Source organism: Pipistrellus hanaki (assembly GCF_964339955.1).
Source record: "Pipistrellus hanaki genome assembly, chromosome: 4".
Lineage (NCBI taxonomy): Eukaryota > Metazoa > Chordata > Mammalia > Chiroptera > Vespertilionidae > Pipistrellus > Pipistrellus hanaki.
The window spans coordinates 101943407-101962172 of record NC_140506.1 but is presented as its reverse complement, the minus strand read 5'-3'; the positions used below and the strand labels follow the sequence as shown (position 1 = coordinate 101962172).

The 18766-nt window shown below is 45.1% G+C and overlaps 1 protein-coding gene across 2 annotated transcripts; it reads right to left on the bottom strand.

Annotated features, from left to right (window-relative positions):
• Nucleotides 1–6718: 6718 nt before the first annotated feature.
• On the bottom strand, nucleotides 6719–16520 carry ERI2 (ERI1 exoribonuclease family member 2). 2 transcript variants are annotated; one of them, XM_084882727.1, is made up of 9 exons: nucleotides 16420–16520; nucleotides 16259–16326; nucleotides 15987–16070; nucleotides 14647–14774; nucleotides 13956–14112; nucleotides 12539–12639; nucleotides 12234–12315; nucleotides 11642–11730; nucleotides 6719–11443 (listed from the first exon to the last, which is right to left on the bottom strand). In XM_084882727.1, the coding sequence occupies exons 1-9, from the start codon at nucleotides 16440–16442 to the stop codon at nucleotides 10133–10135; spliced, it is 2043 nt and encodes a 680-aa protein (XP_084738853.1). In that variant the 5' UTR covers nucleotides 16443–16520; the 3' UTR covers nucleotides 6719–10132. The 2 variants fall into 2 exon arrangements, with proteins under 2 accessions (XP_084738853.1, XP_084738854.1); XM_084882728.1 differs by having other exon boundaries at nucleotides 15987–16065; nucleotides 16420–16476.
• Between the last annotated feature and the right edge of the window lie 2246 nt (nucleotides 16521–18766).

The window sequence follows — 18766 nt, the reverse complement described above, 5'->3', positions numbered from 1 at the left end:
TCCGTGGGGGTGGGGGGGTTGTCCCTCAGCCCAGCCTGTACCCTCTCCAATCTGGGACCCCTCAAAGGATGTCCGACTGCCCGTTTAGGCCCAATCCCACTGACATCCCTCTTACAATCCAGGACCACTAGCTTCCAACTTCTCGCCTGCTTGCCTGATAGCCCCTAACTGCTTCTGCCTGCCAGCCTGATCAACCCTAAATACTCCCCTGCCAGCCTGATTGATGCCTAACTGCTCCCCTCCTGGCCCAATTGCCCCTACCTGCCCTCCCCTACAGGCCTGGTCACCTCTAACTGCCCTCCCCTGCTCTCCTGGTTGCCCCCAACTGCCCTCTCCTGCAGGCCTGGTTCCCCCAACTGCCATCCCCTGCAGGCCTGGGTCCCTCCCCAACTGTCTTTCCCTGCAGGATTGGTCACCTCCAACTGCCCCCCTTTGCCAGCCTGGTCACCCTAACAGCCTGATCATTCCCAACTGCCATCTTGTGGCAGCCATCTTTGACCACATGGAGGTGGCCAGCTTGTGTGTTGGAATGATGGTCAATTTGCATATTACTCTTTTATTAGATAGGATTGCTATTTACCCTTTCTCTATAATAGAAGTGTCAGAGATGAAAGAAAATTCGCAAAATGTATATGAAAATCTTCCTGCTAGCAGAGTCTGGGGCATGCTGTGGGACCCAGAGTCAAGTCCCTGCCCACCCGCAGCACCTTGAAATTGTGCAAGACCCAGACCCAGTTGGCCCTATCCCTATCAAGCCCCACGTGGTGGGGAGAGGGCAGGGGTGAGGGGGCGGCGCAGGCTCAGGTTCCCCTGCCCTGGCCCAGCACCACGTAGCCTCCTTAAGGCTCATTAAGGGAACTCGGCGTCCGCTGTGGGTGCAGCCGTCTTGTTTATGAAAACCCCGCTTCCCCTGTGGGCACCGCCATCTTTGTGATGATGTGACAGTCAATTTGCATATTCTCTCTTTATTAGATAGGATCGCCATCTGATAGGTATGAGATGATATCTTATTTTGGTTGTGATTTGCATTTTTCTAATCATTAGTAACATTGACCATTTTTTTTCACATATCTGTTGGCCATCTTTATGTCCTCTTTGGTGAAGTGTCTATTCAGGTCATTTTTTTTAAGTTTGTTTGTTTTGGTGTTGAGCTGTATGAGTTCTTTATAAATTTTGGATATTAGTCCCTTATCGGATGTATCATTGGTGAATATATTCTCCCATTCTGTAGGTTGTCTCTTCGTTTTGTTGATGGTTTCTCTTGCTGTACAAAATTTTTTTTGTTTACTGTAGTCCCATTTGTTTATTTTTTCTTTTGTTTCCCTTGCTCTTCTGAAGATATCAGAAAAAATATTCCTAAGAGAAATGTCATCCAAATGACATTTCTATTAATTTTTTGTGTGGAATCTTTAGGGTTCTCTATATACAGTATCATGTTATCTGCAAATAATGACAGTTTTACTTCTTCATTTCCGACTTGGATGCCTCTTCTGAGATTTTTATTACCTATTTTCTTCTAGTTTTATGGTTTTGAGTCTTAAGTTGAAGTCTAATCCATTGTGAGTTTATTTTTGCATATGGTATAAGAAGGCTTCTTCTTTTTTTTTTTTTTTTTACATGTACCTGTCCAATACTTTTAACACCATTTATTGAATACATGGACTTCATCACACTGTATGTTCTTACCTCCTTTGTTGTTTATTAATTGACCATATAAGTGTGGGTTTATTTCTGTTTTGTTTTGTTTTTTTGTTTGGTTCCACTGGTCTGTGTGTCTATTTTTATGCCAGTACCATGCTGTTTGATTACTAGAAAACTCCTTGTAGTACAATTTCATATCAGGTAGCAAGATACCTCCAACTTTGTTCTTTTTCCTTAAGATTGCTGTGGCTATTTGTAGTCTTTCGTGGTTCCATATAAATGTTGAATTATTTGTCCTAGTTCTGTGAAAAATTCCATTGGTATTTTGATGATCATTACATAGAATCTATAAATTGCTTTGGATAGTATGAACATTTTAACAAGATTAATTCTTCCTATCCATGAGCATAGTATGTGCTTCCATTTATTTGTATCTTCTTCAGTGTCTTATAGTTTTAAAAGTACAGGTCTTTTATATCCTTAGTTAAATTCATCGCTAGCTGTGTTTTGTTTTGTTTTTTTGTTTTTTTGATATACTTGTAAATGGAAATGTTTTCTTTGTTTCCCTTTCAGATCATTCATTACTAGTTTATAGAAATGCAACCAAGGTTGTGTGGCTCAGTTGGTTGAGTGTCATCTTGGGCACCGAAAGGTAACTGGCTCAATTCCCAGTCAGAGCACATACCCAGTTGTGGGTGCTTACAGGAGGCAATTAATCGGTGTTTTCTCTCTCTCTCTCTCTCTCTCTCTCGCTCTCGCTCTCGCTCTCGCTCTCGCTCTCGCTCTCTCTTTCTCTCTTTCCCTACTCCCTTTCTCTCTGTCTAAAAAAAAAATCAATAAGATATATATTTTAAAATGTAACCAATCTCTGAATATTTTATATCCTAATACTTTACTGAATTTATTTATCAGTTCTAGTAGTTTTTTGATGGGATCTTTTGGGTTCACTATATATAGTATCATGTCCTCTGAGATAATGACAGTTTTATTTATTCATTTCCAATTTGAATGCTTTTTACCTTTTCTTCTTATCTGATTTCTTTGGCTAGCACTTCCAGCACTATGTTGAATAAGAGTGATTTTAACAAGATTAATTCTTCCTATCCATGAACACTGTATATGCTTCTGTTTATTTGTATCTTCTTCAGTGTCTTATAATTTTGAATATGATTTTGGCTGTGAGTTTGTCATCTATGGCCTTTATTATGTTGAGATATGTTCCCTCTAATCCCATTTTGCTGAGAGTTATCATAAATGGGTGCTGGATTTTGTCAAATGCTTTTCTACATCTATTGATATGATCATATAATTTTTCTCTTTCAGTTTATGTGGTGTTTCACAATAAATGATTTGTGGATATTGAACTGTTCTTGCATCACAGGAATGAATCCCACTTGATCATGGTATATGATCTTTTTAATGTTTTGCCGAATTCAGCTTGGTAATATTTTGTTTAGGATTTTTGCATCTATGTTCAAAAATATATTGGCCTATAGTTTTCTTTCATGATAGTGTCTTTTTTGGTTTTGGAACTAGGACAATGCTGGTCTCCTAAAATGAGCTTGAGAGTCTTCTGTCCTCTTGAATTTTTTGAAATAGTTTGAGAAGAATAGGTGTTAGTCTTTGAATGCTTGATAAAATTCACCTGGGAAGTCACATGGACCTTTTTTTTTTTTTTTTAAGTTCTTTCAATTACTGCTTCAATTTTGTTGCTTGTAATAGGCATGTTCAGATTTTCTCTCTCTCCTTGATTCAGTCTTGGGAGATTGTATGTGTGTAGGAATTTATTCATGTCTTCTAGATTGTCCAATCTGTTGGCATATTGCTCATAATATTTTCTTAAGATTATATTTCTGTAGTGACAGTTATTACTATTCTTTCATTTCTAGATTATTTACATGGCCCTCCCCCCTCCTGATGCTTAGAGATTTATCAACCTTGTTTATCTTTTCAAAGAACCAGCTATTGGTTTCATTGATGGTTTGTCTATTTTTTCTCTCCATTTCATTTGTTTCTACTCTAATATTTATTTATTTACTTATTCATTTGTTTATTTAAAATACATTTTTATTGATTTCAGAGAGAAAGGGAAAGGGAGATAAAGATATTATGAACCAGGAGGTCAGGGTTTGATTCCCAGTCAGGGCACATGCCCAGGGCATTCAGGAGGCAGCAGATGGATGATTCTCTCTTATTGATGTTATTATCTGTTCCTCTCTTTTCCTTTCTGTAATCAATAAAAATATATATTTTAAATGATGCCCGGCTCCCCTCCTCAAAAGGTTCAGATTTCATTGGTCTAAGACCCAGGCATATTTTTTTTAAAGCTTTCCTGGTGATTGCTTATGAATACAAAGCATGGCTGAAAAGCATTGGACAGCAAGTGCCAACTGATGGCGACTTCCAGTTCTCACTGTGCAGAGGCTCTCAGAGGGCACCAGCTCACCAAGCCCTCCTGGGGCGGGCGGGCGGGCGGCCAGGAGAACCCCAGGCCCCCGGGCCCTGGGCGAGCAGCACCATGCCCCAGCACCAGGTCTGCTTCGGTGGCACTGCTACTAATTACTGTTTTGCTACTTTATCAATACAGAAATGCTTCCACAGCCATACCTCCTCACACACAGCTAGAACTTCAGTTAAAAATGATTCAATGGCCCTAGAACAATGGTCGGCAAGCTGCGGCTCTTTGACCCTTGAGTTTTTAGCAAAGGCCAGCTTAGGAGTACCCTAATTAAGTTAATAACAATGTACCTACCCATATAGTTTAAGTTTTAAAAATTTGGCTCTCAAAAGAAATGTCAATCATTTTCCTGTTGGGATTTGGCTCTGTTGACTAATGAGTTTGCCGACCACTGCCCTAAACATGGGCCTGTGGGCCAACAGGTCCCAGGTTTGATTTCTCTCAAGGACTCTTCCCCAGCGTGGGCCCTGGCTGGGGTGTGTGCAGGAGGCAACCAATCGATGTGTTTCTCTCAAATCGCTATTTCTGTCTTTCCTTCTCTCTTCCACTTTCTCTAAGAAATCAATGGAAAAATATCCTGGGGTGAGGATTAACACAAAACAAAACACACAAAAATGATTTAATAATTGTGAGAGTAGTGTTTCATTGTAAGGAATTTAGAAGATTATGGAAAATATAAGAAGTGAACCCTAATGTAGTTAGACCTGGTCTCTTTATGAGCTCTCAGCCAAGTAAGTGATAACATGATCAAGTTATGTCCATAGAAGCAGGGTGGCTGGGTGCCTGGAGGGCCCACCCCACAAAGTCCAGTAGTCAAAGCCCTATGATTACCATGTCTGGTACTTAGAGCTGCAAGCCAGGGCTGAAGGCAACATGGGCCAATGGGAGCGTGGGAACCATAGCCCCTGAACTCGAGGGTTCTGATGGCACTTTTGTGCCTCGTTGTACTGGCCCACTTGGTTTCTTCTGCGAATTCTCCACTGTGAAAGTTCTCTGGGACATTTCTGCACTACTTTGAAATATGCAGGTAAAAGAGATTAGTGAGAAGGCTTAGCCCTTTGCTTTCACTGAGAGTAACTGGGTGACCCAGAATTTTCTTCTTCAGAAATTCACACATAGTAGTCAGGAGAAGGGGCTGGAACCAGACGGTTCTTGGTTCAAATCCAACCAATGCCTGTTACAAACCGAATGCAGAGTCCCCCCGATGCGAGAGTATTTGGAGGTGGGCTCTTTGGCTGTGATTAGGGTTAGATGAGGTCAGAGGGTGAGACCCCATTATGGGATTAGTGTCTTTATAAGAAGAGGACAAGATCAGAACTCCCTCTCTCTACCATGTGAGGACAGAGAAGGCAGCCATCAACAAGCCAGAAACAGAACCAAATGGGTCGGCATATGATCTTTGATATTCCTGTCTCCAGAACGGTGAGAAATAAATGTCTGGTGTTTTATTATGGCCTCCAGAATTGACTAAACAGCCTCTAAGTCTAACCAGTCATTCTCTCCGTCTGTAAATAGAGATGATGATAGTGTCTGCCTCACAGGTTTACTTTGAATTAATGAAAAATTGTGTGTAAGTAAAACACTGAGCATGGTGTTTGGAACTTAGTGAGTGCTCAGAAAATGGGATGATGATGATGATGATGATGAATAATAAATGATGAAACTTTGCTCCGTTGGGGTATGGCTACCTTCAGGACAGAAACAAACATGTGTCCTGCTTGTCTTTTATGTGGATTGGTCCCCATAAGGAAGCTCGGGTGCTAAAAGGACCAACCAAACTGACGCTCTGTCACAATGGAGATATTGCTTTGTTCCAAGTGTATTCAGCGCCAATGTCTGGATACCATTTTGTTGCCATGACTTGGGGAGGGTGGCTAGGTGGTAGGGGTATTGCTTAGTATCCAGAAAGCACAGTGACGAGCTTCACTGTGTTCTGCCGATTAGAGAGCAATGCCGCCCACATCTATGCTGTTCCTCAGCGCCAGGCAGTGGTCAGAGCAGCACACTGGCTGCGGGAACTGGCCCCCCTGTGCCACAGAAGGGCCTCCATGCAGTGTCCCTTGAGCAGGCATCAGGCAGGCCCGGGGGACTGTCATCTGGTTCCAGCAGCCTGGAGAGGGCCCAGTTTCCAACAGGACACTTGGTTTTTTGGTTAATCCTCACCCCAGGGTATTTTTCTATTGAGTTTTAGGGAGAGATGGAAAGACAGAAACATCAATGTGAGAGAAACACAGCGACTGGTTGCTTCCTGCACCAGCCATGACCAGGGCCTGGGCTGGGGAAGAGCCTGCAACCAAGGTACATGCCCCTGACTGGAATCGAACCCTGGACCCTTTGGTCTACAGGACGATGCTCTATCCATTGAGCCAAACTGGCCAGGGCAATAGGAAACTTTTTGACAAGAACAGAGACAGGTAACAAAGTGGAGTTCAAGATGTAGTTAGATGAGAAGGTTCAGTGTTGACTATAAAGCAGGGGTCCCAGAAACTCTAGTATTAGATACAGAACCGGAGGCTGGCTGACGAGCCCAGAGGCAGGACCAAACCCAGTTAAACATCTTGGTCTTCCACCGAGCACTCAGATCCCAGTCTGATAAACAGGACACACTAAAGCATAAAAAATACACAATTGATCTTATTGGTGTTTCAAATATTTATTTTAGGTAGTAAAGACTTTTATTGTTCTGTTTACACGACCAAGAACAACTAAAAAAAGAAATCCAGGAGCATGTAAAAAACACAGCGCCTTACAAATATCCTAGAAAGGGAGGTATTCAAATTGATATTTGCTTAGTGTTCTGGAAAATTAAGTTACTTTTTTAATGAACATTCTCCTCACACATACTATAGCAAATGACATGGGTGAGAATCAGAACCTATGAGATTAAAGGAAACTCTTAAGTCAGGTTTGTTGGGTCATCTGGCTCCTCATCAGACCCGGGAGTAAAATATTAAATACCAAGGGCAATCTCAACAGTTCTCCTTTTCTCCCTTTCCGGTGTTACCAAAACCTCATCCCAATGCGTGTCCTAGTCTCCACCTAGAGTTCGTAGAATTGACTCTGTCTAAAAATGAAAATCACCGGGCTAATTTTCTTCCTTTGATACCAACAGGTGGAATTTGTTTAAGAGTTGCCTAAGACTATCAGTGGGAAGATAAAAAGAAATGAGTTGAGGAAGAATGGGAGAGTATTTAAATCCGTCCCATTAATTATCACAGAATCCATAAAACAAAGACTAAAAACCACAAGATTATGAAGAAGTGATATGTGATGGTATGCTTATAAACTACTGATTTTAAATACCTTGTGGTTATAACAGCTGAATTTTGAAATAAAATAATAAATCTTCTGCATTGGGGTCATTGTTCTTATAACTTGATAATACAAAAAGAATGCCATCTATTGACGAGAATTTTTTTATTTTTATTTTTTTAAAAAAATATATTTTATTGATTTTGTACAGAGAGGAAGGGAGAGAGATAGAGTTAGAAACATCGATGAGAGAGTGTCATCAATCAGCTGCCTCTTGCACACCCCCTACTGGGGATATGCCTGCAACCAAGGTACATGCCCTTGACCGGAATCGAACCCGGGACCCTTCAGTCCCCAAGCCGACGCTCTATCCATTGAGCCAAACCGGTCTCGGCGTCGAGAATTTTTAAAAATATATATATTTTATTGTATTGATGAGAAATTTTAAAACCTAAAATATAGAAGCAGTTTATGGATCAAATCTCTGACCTGTTAGTTTTCAAATCTTAGTTGAATAATTCTTCTAATATGCTAATATACAAACCAGAACCAATCTTCAAGCATTGAAACAAAACTGAATAACTTGTAAGTTTTTAGAAGCACAAAAAAGTCAAATTACCATAATTCTCAAAGTAGAAATATTGACCTGAAAAAGTTTAGGGATTTTTATTAGTCATATTTTTATTCAAATAACTTAAAATAGTTCAAAACTAGTTTTAAGGTTTAACTATAAAAGAAAGATGTCATATACCATATTATCCTATACTAGGGGCCCAGTGCATGAATTCCTGCACCTTGAAAGGAACTGTGGGCCGTGAGGCGGCGGTAGGCACAGGGGTGGGTCTCCTGATCCCGTCTACCAGGAGAGACCAACAGCCCTGCTCTCACCTGCTGTTGGCGCGGAGTAATCAGGACTGCGCCAGGCACCGGCTGTGGGTGCGAGTGGCAGCTCTGGTGCGGCAGCAGGTGGGAGAGGCGGCTGCCAGCCCCGATCGCCCCTCAGGAGCAGGGGGAGGGGAGAAGCTCTGAGGGAGATCAGGGCTGACAGCTGCTGCTCATACCCATGGACAGCACTGGCAGCAGATGTGAGTGGTGGCTCCGATGCTGGCAGCAGTGCAAGGAGGCTGGTGCCGGCAGCAGGTGCAAGCACCCGGTGGGACCATGCCGTGTGGGAGCGAAGTATTTTCAGTAACCACCTGACGCTCACCCGATGACGACTGGCACCCCCCACTCACCTGCTCCACCATCCTGCCACAGCTGATGTGGCCATGTTCTGTGTGCCCCCTCTGGTGGTCAGTGCACATTATATCAACCAGTTGTTCGGTTGTCCCGCTGTTTGGTCTATTTGCATATTAGGGGTTTTTATATATAGACTAGTGGTCCAATGCACAAATGAAGATTTGTGCAAGAATGGGCCTTTGTTTCCATGGCTGCCAGCACTGCCTTCACTCTGGCAGGAGCTGCCTTTCTGCCTTCCCACACTGCCCAGAGGCCAGGAGCGGACAGGGTGGTGCAGAAAGCCTATGTGTCCCCATGACGACAACGCAAGCATCCTGCTGCTCTGTGCCAGTGTATGCAAATTAACCCGCCATCTTTGTTGGGTTAATTTGCATTTTTCTCTTAGTGTAGACTAGAGGCCCAGTGCATGAAATTTGTGCATGGGGGTGGGGGGTGTATCCCTCAGCCTGGCCTGCACCCTCTCCAATCTGGACCCCCTAGGGCAGGGGTCTTCAAACTACGGCCCGCGGGCCACATGCAGCCCCCAGGGGAGTCTGATCCTGCCCGCCAGGTTTTTTGGGCAGTGAGCGCAGCCGAGGTGTTACAGTAGGAATTAGTAGTTCATATAGTCCAGCCCTCCAGCTCTCTGAGGGACCGTGATCTGGCCCCCACTTTAAAAAGTTTGAGGACCCCCGCCCTAGGGGATGTCCAACTGTCAGTTTTGGCCCGATGGAATCAGGCCTAAACCAGCAGTAGGACTTCTCTCTCACAATCCAGGACTGCTGGCTCCTAACCACCTGCCCTCCTGCCTCATCAGCTTCTAGCCCCTTCTGTCTGCTAGCCTGATCATCCCCCTAAGCGCTCCCCTGCTGGACCAATGGCCCCCAACTGCACTCTCCTGCTGGCCATCTTGTGATGACATGAAGCATCACGTAAGGGTGAGAGGACCACCTAGGCTCTTATTAGTATAGATAATAAAAGGCTAATATGCAAATTGTCCCCTCGGGAGTTTGATCACTCGCTATGATGTGCGCTGACCAGCAGGGAGCGGCGCAGAACACGGCAGACACCCAGGGGCAGCAGAGGGACAGGAAGGGAGCGAGGGAAGGAAGAAGCGGGGAAGCCAGGAACCTGATGTGCCCTGATCATTGGCCAGGCCTAAGGACCCTAATTGTGTACAAATTCCGTGCACTGGGCCTCTAGTATTTAAGAAATGCACTTTACAAAATATTTCACTTGTGGTTCTTCAAAGTATGACAAATTTGGCAAATGCCAATATATAAATAAAACAGTGTAAGGCATTTTAAGATTACCCATGTTTGGGAATTCAAGGAACCATCAGGATTCATACATGAATAAAAGACAGAAGTTAGATAGCTGGTGACTGAAATTAAAAGTCTGTGAAATTTGTTTCTCTATTTTCGGTGTGTGTGTGTGTGTGTGTGTGTGTGTAACAGTCCAAGTGCTCAGATAATGCTGTTCTTGTAACCTGTAGCCCTATATGCTTTTCTCTTTACACTGAAGTCACACTAAAGTAAAAACATAGTTTAGATATAAAGTTCATCAATTCCTCATTGAAGGTCTGAGTCTCAAAGAATTTTTAGTAGAAACATTTACCTTTTGGTCACAAACATGGCTTGTTTCTGGAGAACTAGAGTTGAGTGCCCCTGAGGAATGAGACCAAATCGTGCTATTGGCCCTCTCCTTTTTAAGTGTTTGTTCCCATTTGAAATAGCCACAACGCTTTCTGTTTTCCTGGTGTTTCCCAATAGGACAACAGTAGAAGACTTTCCCATGGTTGGGTCCATTATTGGAAACAACGAGTCTCTTAGACCTCCGGCCACACTTGCATAACGGAGGTGTCACCTTCCCCCTCTTCCAAGGCTCCTGGAGGTTAACTGTGGGAGTGAGGGCAGAGAGGCGCCGAGAGCTCACGGGGGAGCCGTCACGTGCCGTGGGCTTTTCTTCATGAATGGTGAAGGGCTGCTTTGTAGCGAGGGGGAAGCCCGGGGGGCTGGGTGGACTCCTTCTAGGACCACCTGGAAGACATTCCCCCAGAACTGAAGGGTAAGACATACTGGCCTTAACACCGTTCAAACGTTTGCACTCAGGTAATTTAAAGTTAGAAACATCTGATAGTGGATCTTTGGCTTCTTTTACATTATAAATAGTAGTATGTGGACTCTTATACACAACGGACTTGGAGATCTCAGGTTTTTGAGGAGTCTCTTCTGTGCTTTCAAAGTTCTCATAATTTAGCAATTCCGACTCTTTTAGAACCACTAACCTTTCTCCAGACTTTAATGAAATAGCTAAGTTTGAGCCACTAACGAGAGGCATGTAATCTATATTTTGCTCAGGCCGAGATGCCGGCAGTAAAGCTACGTCCTCCCAGTCAGTCAACACAGGCAAACAGTCAAGAGCTGAACTCGTCTCCACATCAGAAACATGATTGACAGACGGAATGGTAGTTGAAACAAGCACCAAATTGGAACCCATTGCCGAAGCCCCTGATCTGGAATTAAATCCGTGATGTTCGCCTTTTATTTGCCTCTGCACAGGCGCACCGACGCCAGGGCGCTGCAGCTGCCCCAGAGAGGTAGAGGACTGAGGAGTGGAGAGAGAGAAACAGTTTCTGACGCTGTGAAGACCCGCTTTTAAATTGCTCTTTGGTTGTAACTCATCTTGGTTTACTTTCATGGAATTCATACCAACGGACCTCACTTGAACGTTTTCATGATAAAGTATTGTATTTTTAGGCTCCTTATCACATGTGCTGGGACCCTGACTGCTTCTGCTGTAGGCTGATGTTTCTTCAACTTGACTGGTATTCAAATTTCTGCCCAAAATGTTGGGATTCTTCTTAGTGGGAACCTATGATTCCACAAACAAATCCAAGAGCTTTAGCAACTGTGCATTCAGAATTTCTTTAGTACACATGATATGACAAAAAAAGAAAGATGCCATCATTGACTGACATAAATTATTACACTCATGACGTCTATGTTTCAACGACCCTACAATTACTTCTGAAATTTGCCATGACAGAATAAAGGAGTTGGTGCCACCAACCTTGTTCAAGGACCTGGTAATTTTCATTAAGCAGCCATCCCTGATCATTTTCCAAGCAAGAAGTGCAGTGTTCCGAGAATCATCCAATCCTGAGGAAACAAACATCAAACACTATCACTAAAAAGAAATACAGCAACACCCACCACTTAAGTGGAAATGGGACTGTTAGTTTTATGACCTTCGACTGGTTTTGATCAGGATAAGTGGGTCTGCGGAGAGCTGCGGTCGCCTTGCCAACGGAAGACAGGGTCTCCCACATTTACCAGGAAGAGGGGACATTTGTCAGACAGCTCACAACAATGTGACCAAGACTCTGAGGGACCATGGTTTGTGAGTTTTGCTTAGTTTCCCACTACTCCATTGTATTATTTGGGCATTTAATTCCATTTGTTGGCTAATTCTTTTCATTCTTTTTTAGCAACTGGACAGCCACTAGATGGCAATCTTTATCTTACATTTGTCTTAGAAATAATTTAAATTGTATAGATTAGAAGGATATTCCTTATTAGTGACACAAAAAATGAGATTCACATAACAGACTTTATAAAAAAAAATTACTTACATAATAAAATGATTTTCAGTTTATACTAACCAGAATGTTCCCGTCCCAAGAATTCGATCCCCACCTCCTGCAAGGCGCCCCTCAGTCCTTTTGGTTTTCTCCTATAGAAAACCTAATAAATAAATGGAGACGTGTAAGAAAATGATTATTATTTGGAAGAGGGTAGTTCTAAATTTGAATTGCTTATTTTTGTTACATTGTCTTTACAGGCTATAAGAAATGTATTTATGTGAATGTTTCAAAAGAAAATATTTTATTTGTAGAAATCCATACCTATGTGTAGAATAAAGTTTAATCATTTTTCAAAAGAAGGAAAATGAAACTTTGACCCTTACCTTGTAAGTTACTCTGAGATCAATCCAAGAATTTAGGAACACAGGCTTAAACAGCTGTTTTCTTTTACACTCATACTCCAGGCAAACACCCAAGTCCCAGTCTGCATTAAGTATATTGAAAAAGAACAAAGCAATGATGCCCGCACTTTTTATGCTATCATCATTTATAAATAAAGTGCTGAAAAATGATATAAAATAGTAAGATTTAGAATCACATTTTATATATATAAAAGCCTAGTGACCAGAAAGGCGGAACAACCAGAACAACTGGAAGGACTGGTAGCTATGAAGCTCACTGCAGCAGCCAACCAGCCCAACCCCCAATCAGCCTCCCCCACCGCAATGGAGGGCATGGCGGGCCAGCCAACCTCCCACGGCCTCTCTCCCCTGCTGGTCTGACCTGATGGGCCCCACCCCATTGGGGTTGGTGGCCAGACCCCCCCCCCTCACCCCCCCCCGTGCACAAATTTGTGCATCAGGCCTCTAGTATGTGTGTATATATGTGAGAATAGTAATATAGTTAGTATATAATAGTAAGATTTAATATATTATAATAGTAACATAGTTGGTATATAATAGTAAGATTTAATTGCCTTGTTAATATCTAACAATTATTCACTTTACATAACTGTTAAGAAATTAAGATTGGTAACTATGCTTCAAAATGATTTATTACATATCCAATAAGACATACTGAATATTTCAGAAAGAGTAAGATGTGAAATTATAAGGCCTATATGGAGGTTATCTGCTTTTAACATTCTAAGAGAATATTCATGTATTAGAGAAACTAAACATAGCAACCAGAAACCAAGTACACCTATTACTGCTAAGCAGCAACAACACACCACTGCTATCATTCTATTAATGGCAAGGCTGTATCATAGGCATACAAAAAAATCTACTTTAAATGGCCCGTTTTTTCGTTAATGTCAACATTAGTGTGAAATAAAAGGGTGCCGGGTTCGATTCCGGCCAAGAGTATATGCCTGGGTTGTGGGCTTGATCCCCAGTAGGGGACGTGCAGGAGGCAGCTGATCAATCATTCTCTTTCATCATTGATGTTTCTCTCTCCCTCTCCCTTCCTCTCTAAAATCAATAAAAATATATTTAAAAAAAAAAAAAAAAAAGCAAAGGATATGAGGTGAACAAGGACTCTTTTTATTCAAGATTGTATAAAATAGCATGATAAGAGATTTCACTAAATAATCTTTACCTGGATTCAGAGGAACAATCAAGATTCTTAAAGTTAAGGCTTAAAGTTTTTAGGCATTCAGAATGGTAATTTAAAAAATATGAATAAATTTACTTTTCTATTGGGCACTTGGATCTCTTTCCTTGGCCCAGAGGTTAACAAGTATAATTCTTACTAGATAGTTACATATTATGTAAGAGTGATGCTACAAACTTTTTTTACCTGACCAAGTAACAAATGCACACAATTTTACTTCTGAGGTAGGTAGATCTGAAACTCCAGTAGCAAAAGTAATTTTCTTCTGTTGCTGAATCTTCTGAATCCACTTACAGAACTGCGATAAGCAAATCTTCAGAGGGACCCCTTCATCAACTTGAGCCTGAACAATCACAAAATCTGAGTTCACAATCACACTTCACAATTACTGAACACATAGCGGGTAGTTAGCACTGTGGGGCATATGACAAAGAATTCACCTAGTGGAAATGTGTTGTAACACATGGGGAAGAGCTAATTTAATGATTAGAACTCTGTAAAGTAAGAAAATTCGGTTACCAATCTAAATTGCCCAGAAAAATAATTATCTAGACCACCATAAAATATGTACACAGATAATAATTTAATAAAAAAAAAATAAAAAAAATAATCTAGACCACCAGAAATTCAATGTATTTAATTTCCATAAAATAGATTTGATATTCGTTTTTACCACACTATTCTAATTTTTAAAGATTCTAATGGCCTTCTGGAGGGGACATTATTTTTTTCTAATACTAAATAAACCTAGCTCCAAATGGTATATAGGTTTTATTTTCTTTTTGGAACTGACTTCTGAATTTTAATATTTGCATCATACCTGCTTGTTTATTGTCTGGGGGCTGGGCAGTAAGAAGGGAAGTGAGGAAGGGCATACCTGCTTTATGCCTGTCAGCTCCATGCAAAAGTCAGAAAGAATTGGATGTTCCTGAGGCTGAACGTAAGCATGGAATTCAGATTCAATCTCTCCAGTAGATGTGCTCATCAACACTGCTGGAAATTCAACTACGTGAAAGAATCACCATTTGACACTTAATAAATTACTGTTTCAGTAAAAACATACTAAAATGACCAAAACAATGTGATGTAATGGTTATAAAGTTATGCCAAAGAATTTCAAAATATTAAAGTTGAGTATGTACTTAAAATTCAAATATATTTTCTCCATTAAAAGCCATATGGAAGCTGAAGCCGGTTTGGCTCGGTCTGCGGACTGAAGGGTCCCAGGTTCGATTCTGGTCGGGGGCATATACATTGGTTGCGGGCACATCCCTGGTGGGGCGGTGTGCAGGAGGCAGCTGGCCGATGTTTCTCTCTCATCGACATTTCTAACTATCTCTCTCCCTTCCTCTCTGCTAAAAATCAATTAAAAAAAAATAAAAATATATATATATATATATATATATATATATATATATATATATTTAAAAGCCATATGGAAGTAAAAACGTACTTATTCCTTTTTGCAAAGGTTTTTTTTTCTTCCAGTTTCTATGCAATTTAGATTTTGAATGCAATCCTAAAACGATTATTTTTTCCTAATTTTTAAAATGTCATTGGCTCACAGAATCACACAGATTTCAGACACACAACTCTATCGGACACTGTCTGTATTACATGTTCACCACCCAGATCACTCTGACGCCCCCGAAAACATTCTGGATGGTGACACGTCCCGGCATTAGGGTTTTGCACCCCCTTTTTGGGGGAAGTCGGGTTTACAGTAAATACTAGTTCCCAGCCGTCCTGTTCTTTCCCGTGGGCCTGTGTGCTGTGCACGCACACACTTTACACTGCCTGCTTGCACACACACACGTGCACACTCACTGATCTCCATACATGTACACTCACTGATCTCCATACACGTGCACTCACTGATCTCCACACGTGTGCACACTCACTGATCTCCACAGGTGCACACTCACCGATCTCCACACATGTGCACTCAATGATCTCCACACACATGCACTCACTGATCTCCATACACATGCACACTCACTGATCTCCACATGCACTCACTGATCTCCATACACGTGCACACTCACTGATCTCCACACGTGCACACTCATTGATCTCCATACGTGTGCACACTCACTGATCTCCACACGTGCACACTCACCAATCTCCACACACGTGCACTCACCGATCTCCACACGTGCGCACAAGCACTGATCTCCACACACATGCACTCAATGATATCCACACACGCGCACTCACTGATCTCCGGGCTCCGGGCGCGCTCCCCACCCGCCCAGCACGTGGCCTCGAAGTCCAGGACCATCAGGTAGGCGAAGGGCTGCTCTGCGAAGGCAAAGGGGGGTGCCCGTCACCGAAGGCAAAGGGGGGTCCCCATCACCGAAGGCAAAGGGGGGTGCCCGTCACCGAAGGCAAAGGGGGGTCCCCGTCACCGAAGGCAAAGGAGGGGTCCCCCCCCCGTCACCGAAGGCAAAGGGGGGGTCCCCGTCACCGGGGGACCAGCCGCTACTTACCGCGTCTGCCGCCCGCCGCCGTCCCGCCCGCAGCGCCCCGGGCCCGGGTCCGGATCAGCCCGAGCCGCCTGGGGGCATGGGGACCGGTGACCCTCCTGCCCCGCGGCCCCCGGCCCCGGAGCCCCCCGCGTCCCCAGCTCCCCGCCCCGCCCTCCGCGTACCGCGCCAGGCTCTTGGTCGCCATTCCCGCTGCCGTCCTCTGCCGCCGGAAGTCCCCGCGTCCACTTCCGCCCGTCCCCGGCGGCGCCGCCTCCCAGCCCCGCCCCCGAACCCCCCAACTCCCGCCCCCCGGCCCCCGGCCCCCCGGCCCCCGGCTCCCGCCACCGCTCCCCGCCTCCCGGCCTCCCGCCTCTTGGGCCCCCCGTCCCCCCGTCCCCCGCCCCTCCGGCCCCCGGGTCCCCACCCCCGCCCCCCGCCCCCGCCCCCCGGCCCCCGGGCTCCCGCCCCCCCCCCGGCCCCCGGCCCCCCGGGCCCTCCGGGCTCCCCGGTCCCCGGCTCCCGGCCCCCCGCCTCTTGGGCCCCCCGGCCCCCCGGCCCCCGGCCCCCCGGCCCCCGGGTCCCCACCCCCGCCCCCGCCCCCCGGCCCCCGGGCTCCCGCCCCCCCGGCCCCCGGCCCCCTGCCTGCGAGGAAGGGCTGCGGGGAGGGGAGGCCCTGTGGCGGGGCGGGGGGCGGTGGCGGCCTGGGTGCCCTTACTTTAATCCTCCCGGGATGCTCTGTTAATGACCTGGAGGCGGGATCTGTCCGCCCTCCCGCGGCCCCGCTGCGCCCGAACCCCGCCGCGGAGCGGTCCCCGCGGCCGCCGGGCGCCCGGGCCCCTCCCGTCTCCTCTCCTCACCGCCGGACGTCCGATGCCCGGGGTCAGTCCTCACCCGGTGAACTGGTCAGCCGGGGCCGGACTGCTCCTCTTCTCTGAGGTGCGGGAAGTGTTCTCCTTAAGCTTGCAGCTGTCTCTTCCTCCTCAGCAGGAACTCACGTTTGGTTACACTGTCTGGCGATCACCCATCCTCACGCTTTGATGCTGGAAAACCCCAGACTTGGCTGTTAGCCGCTCCTTGTCCTTGGACGTGACCGTCACCTGAGCGTTTCTCCGCACAGACCTCCCGGCTCACCGCCCCCGCCCGGCCGGGAGCCAGGTTCTCAGCCGCTGCAGGTTTGGCGATGGATGTGCTCATTGCAAACAGGACCTAAGGCTCCCAAAGAGAGCTGGGAACTATTCACAACACGTGCACATGTCTACAGCCACGTCTGATAACGTCAAATATACAGAAATATGTAATTCATAGTACCAACTCGATCTTACTTATAAAAGTGTTTGCAATCTAGCCGAAACCGGTTTGGCTCAATGGATAGAGCGTCGGCTTGGGGACTGAAAGGTCCCGGGTTCGATTCTGGTCAAGGGCATGTACCTTGGTTGCCGGCATATCCCTTATAGGGGGTGTGCAAGAGGCAACTGATCGATAACTCTCTCTCATCGATGTTTCTAACTCTCTATCCCTCTCACTTCCTCTCTGTACAAAATCAATAAAATACATTTTAAAAAAAGTTTGCAATCTAGACATAAAACATTTAAATTAATATTTAAATATGTAATTTCTGTCACATTAAATACGTATCCACATGTAATGAAAAACCATGAATTCCTCTCAGTAGCTCTACTTTCAATTAGATTCCACAGGGCTCATTCTGACTTCCTCCCTTTTCATGTTTGTAATTTCCTTCTCTGCGGAACCTAACTCCATTATTTTCAGCACGCCCCACCCCACACCCTCCACCTCAGCCTGGCTCAGCCATTCCACACCTTATGCCAGGCACCCTGCCTGTGAAGGCCTTCACCTCTGTGACAGCCCGCTGCTCTCCCCTCCTCACATGGACACCTGGCCTGCTCAGCTGAATCCTGTGATGCCACTGGGATTCCCTCAGCATTGATGTCTTTCTTCACCCTAAGCACTTTCTGACTTGATGCTAGGTCACTGCAAGTCCCTCCCCACTGCATGGATGCCCTTCTATACTGTTGAGGCTTTGACACCACATTGGTTTCCTGTGTGTATTGCATGCCTACCCAATCCTGGCCGTCTGCCCTGTAGGATGTCCTCTTTGCCCTTCTCAGGTTCTGACAGCCTGCGCTTGGCATCCGTATAAACCCATACCTCACTCAGTTCCACCTATCAATCCCACACATTTTTGGTTGATTTATATAAACTAGGGCCCCCAATTCATGCACCTTGAAAGGAACTGTGGGCCGTGAGGCTGTGTTGGGCACAGGGGCAGGTTTCGTCCCATCCTCCACATCCCCGCCTGGCCCTTCCCACTGTGGTGAGGAGTGATTGGGGCAGCATCAGCAGCGGGTGCCAGCAACAGCTGCTGCCCTGATCACCCCTCGGGATCAGGGGGAGGTGGAGAAGTCCTCGGGCAATCAGGACTGGCAGCCCCTACTTGCACCTGCTGATGGCACCGAGAGATCAGGATCTGTGCTGGGCACTGGCAGCGGGTGTGAGCAGGACCGGCAC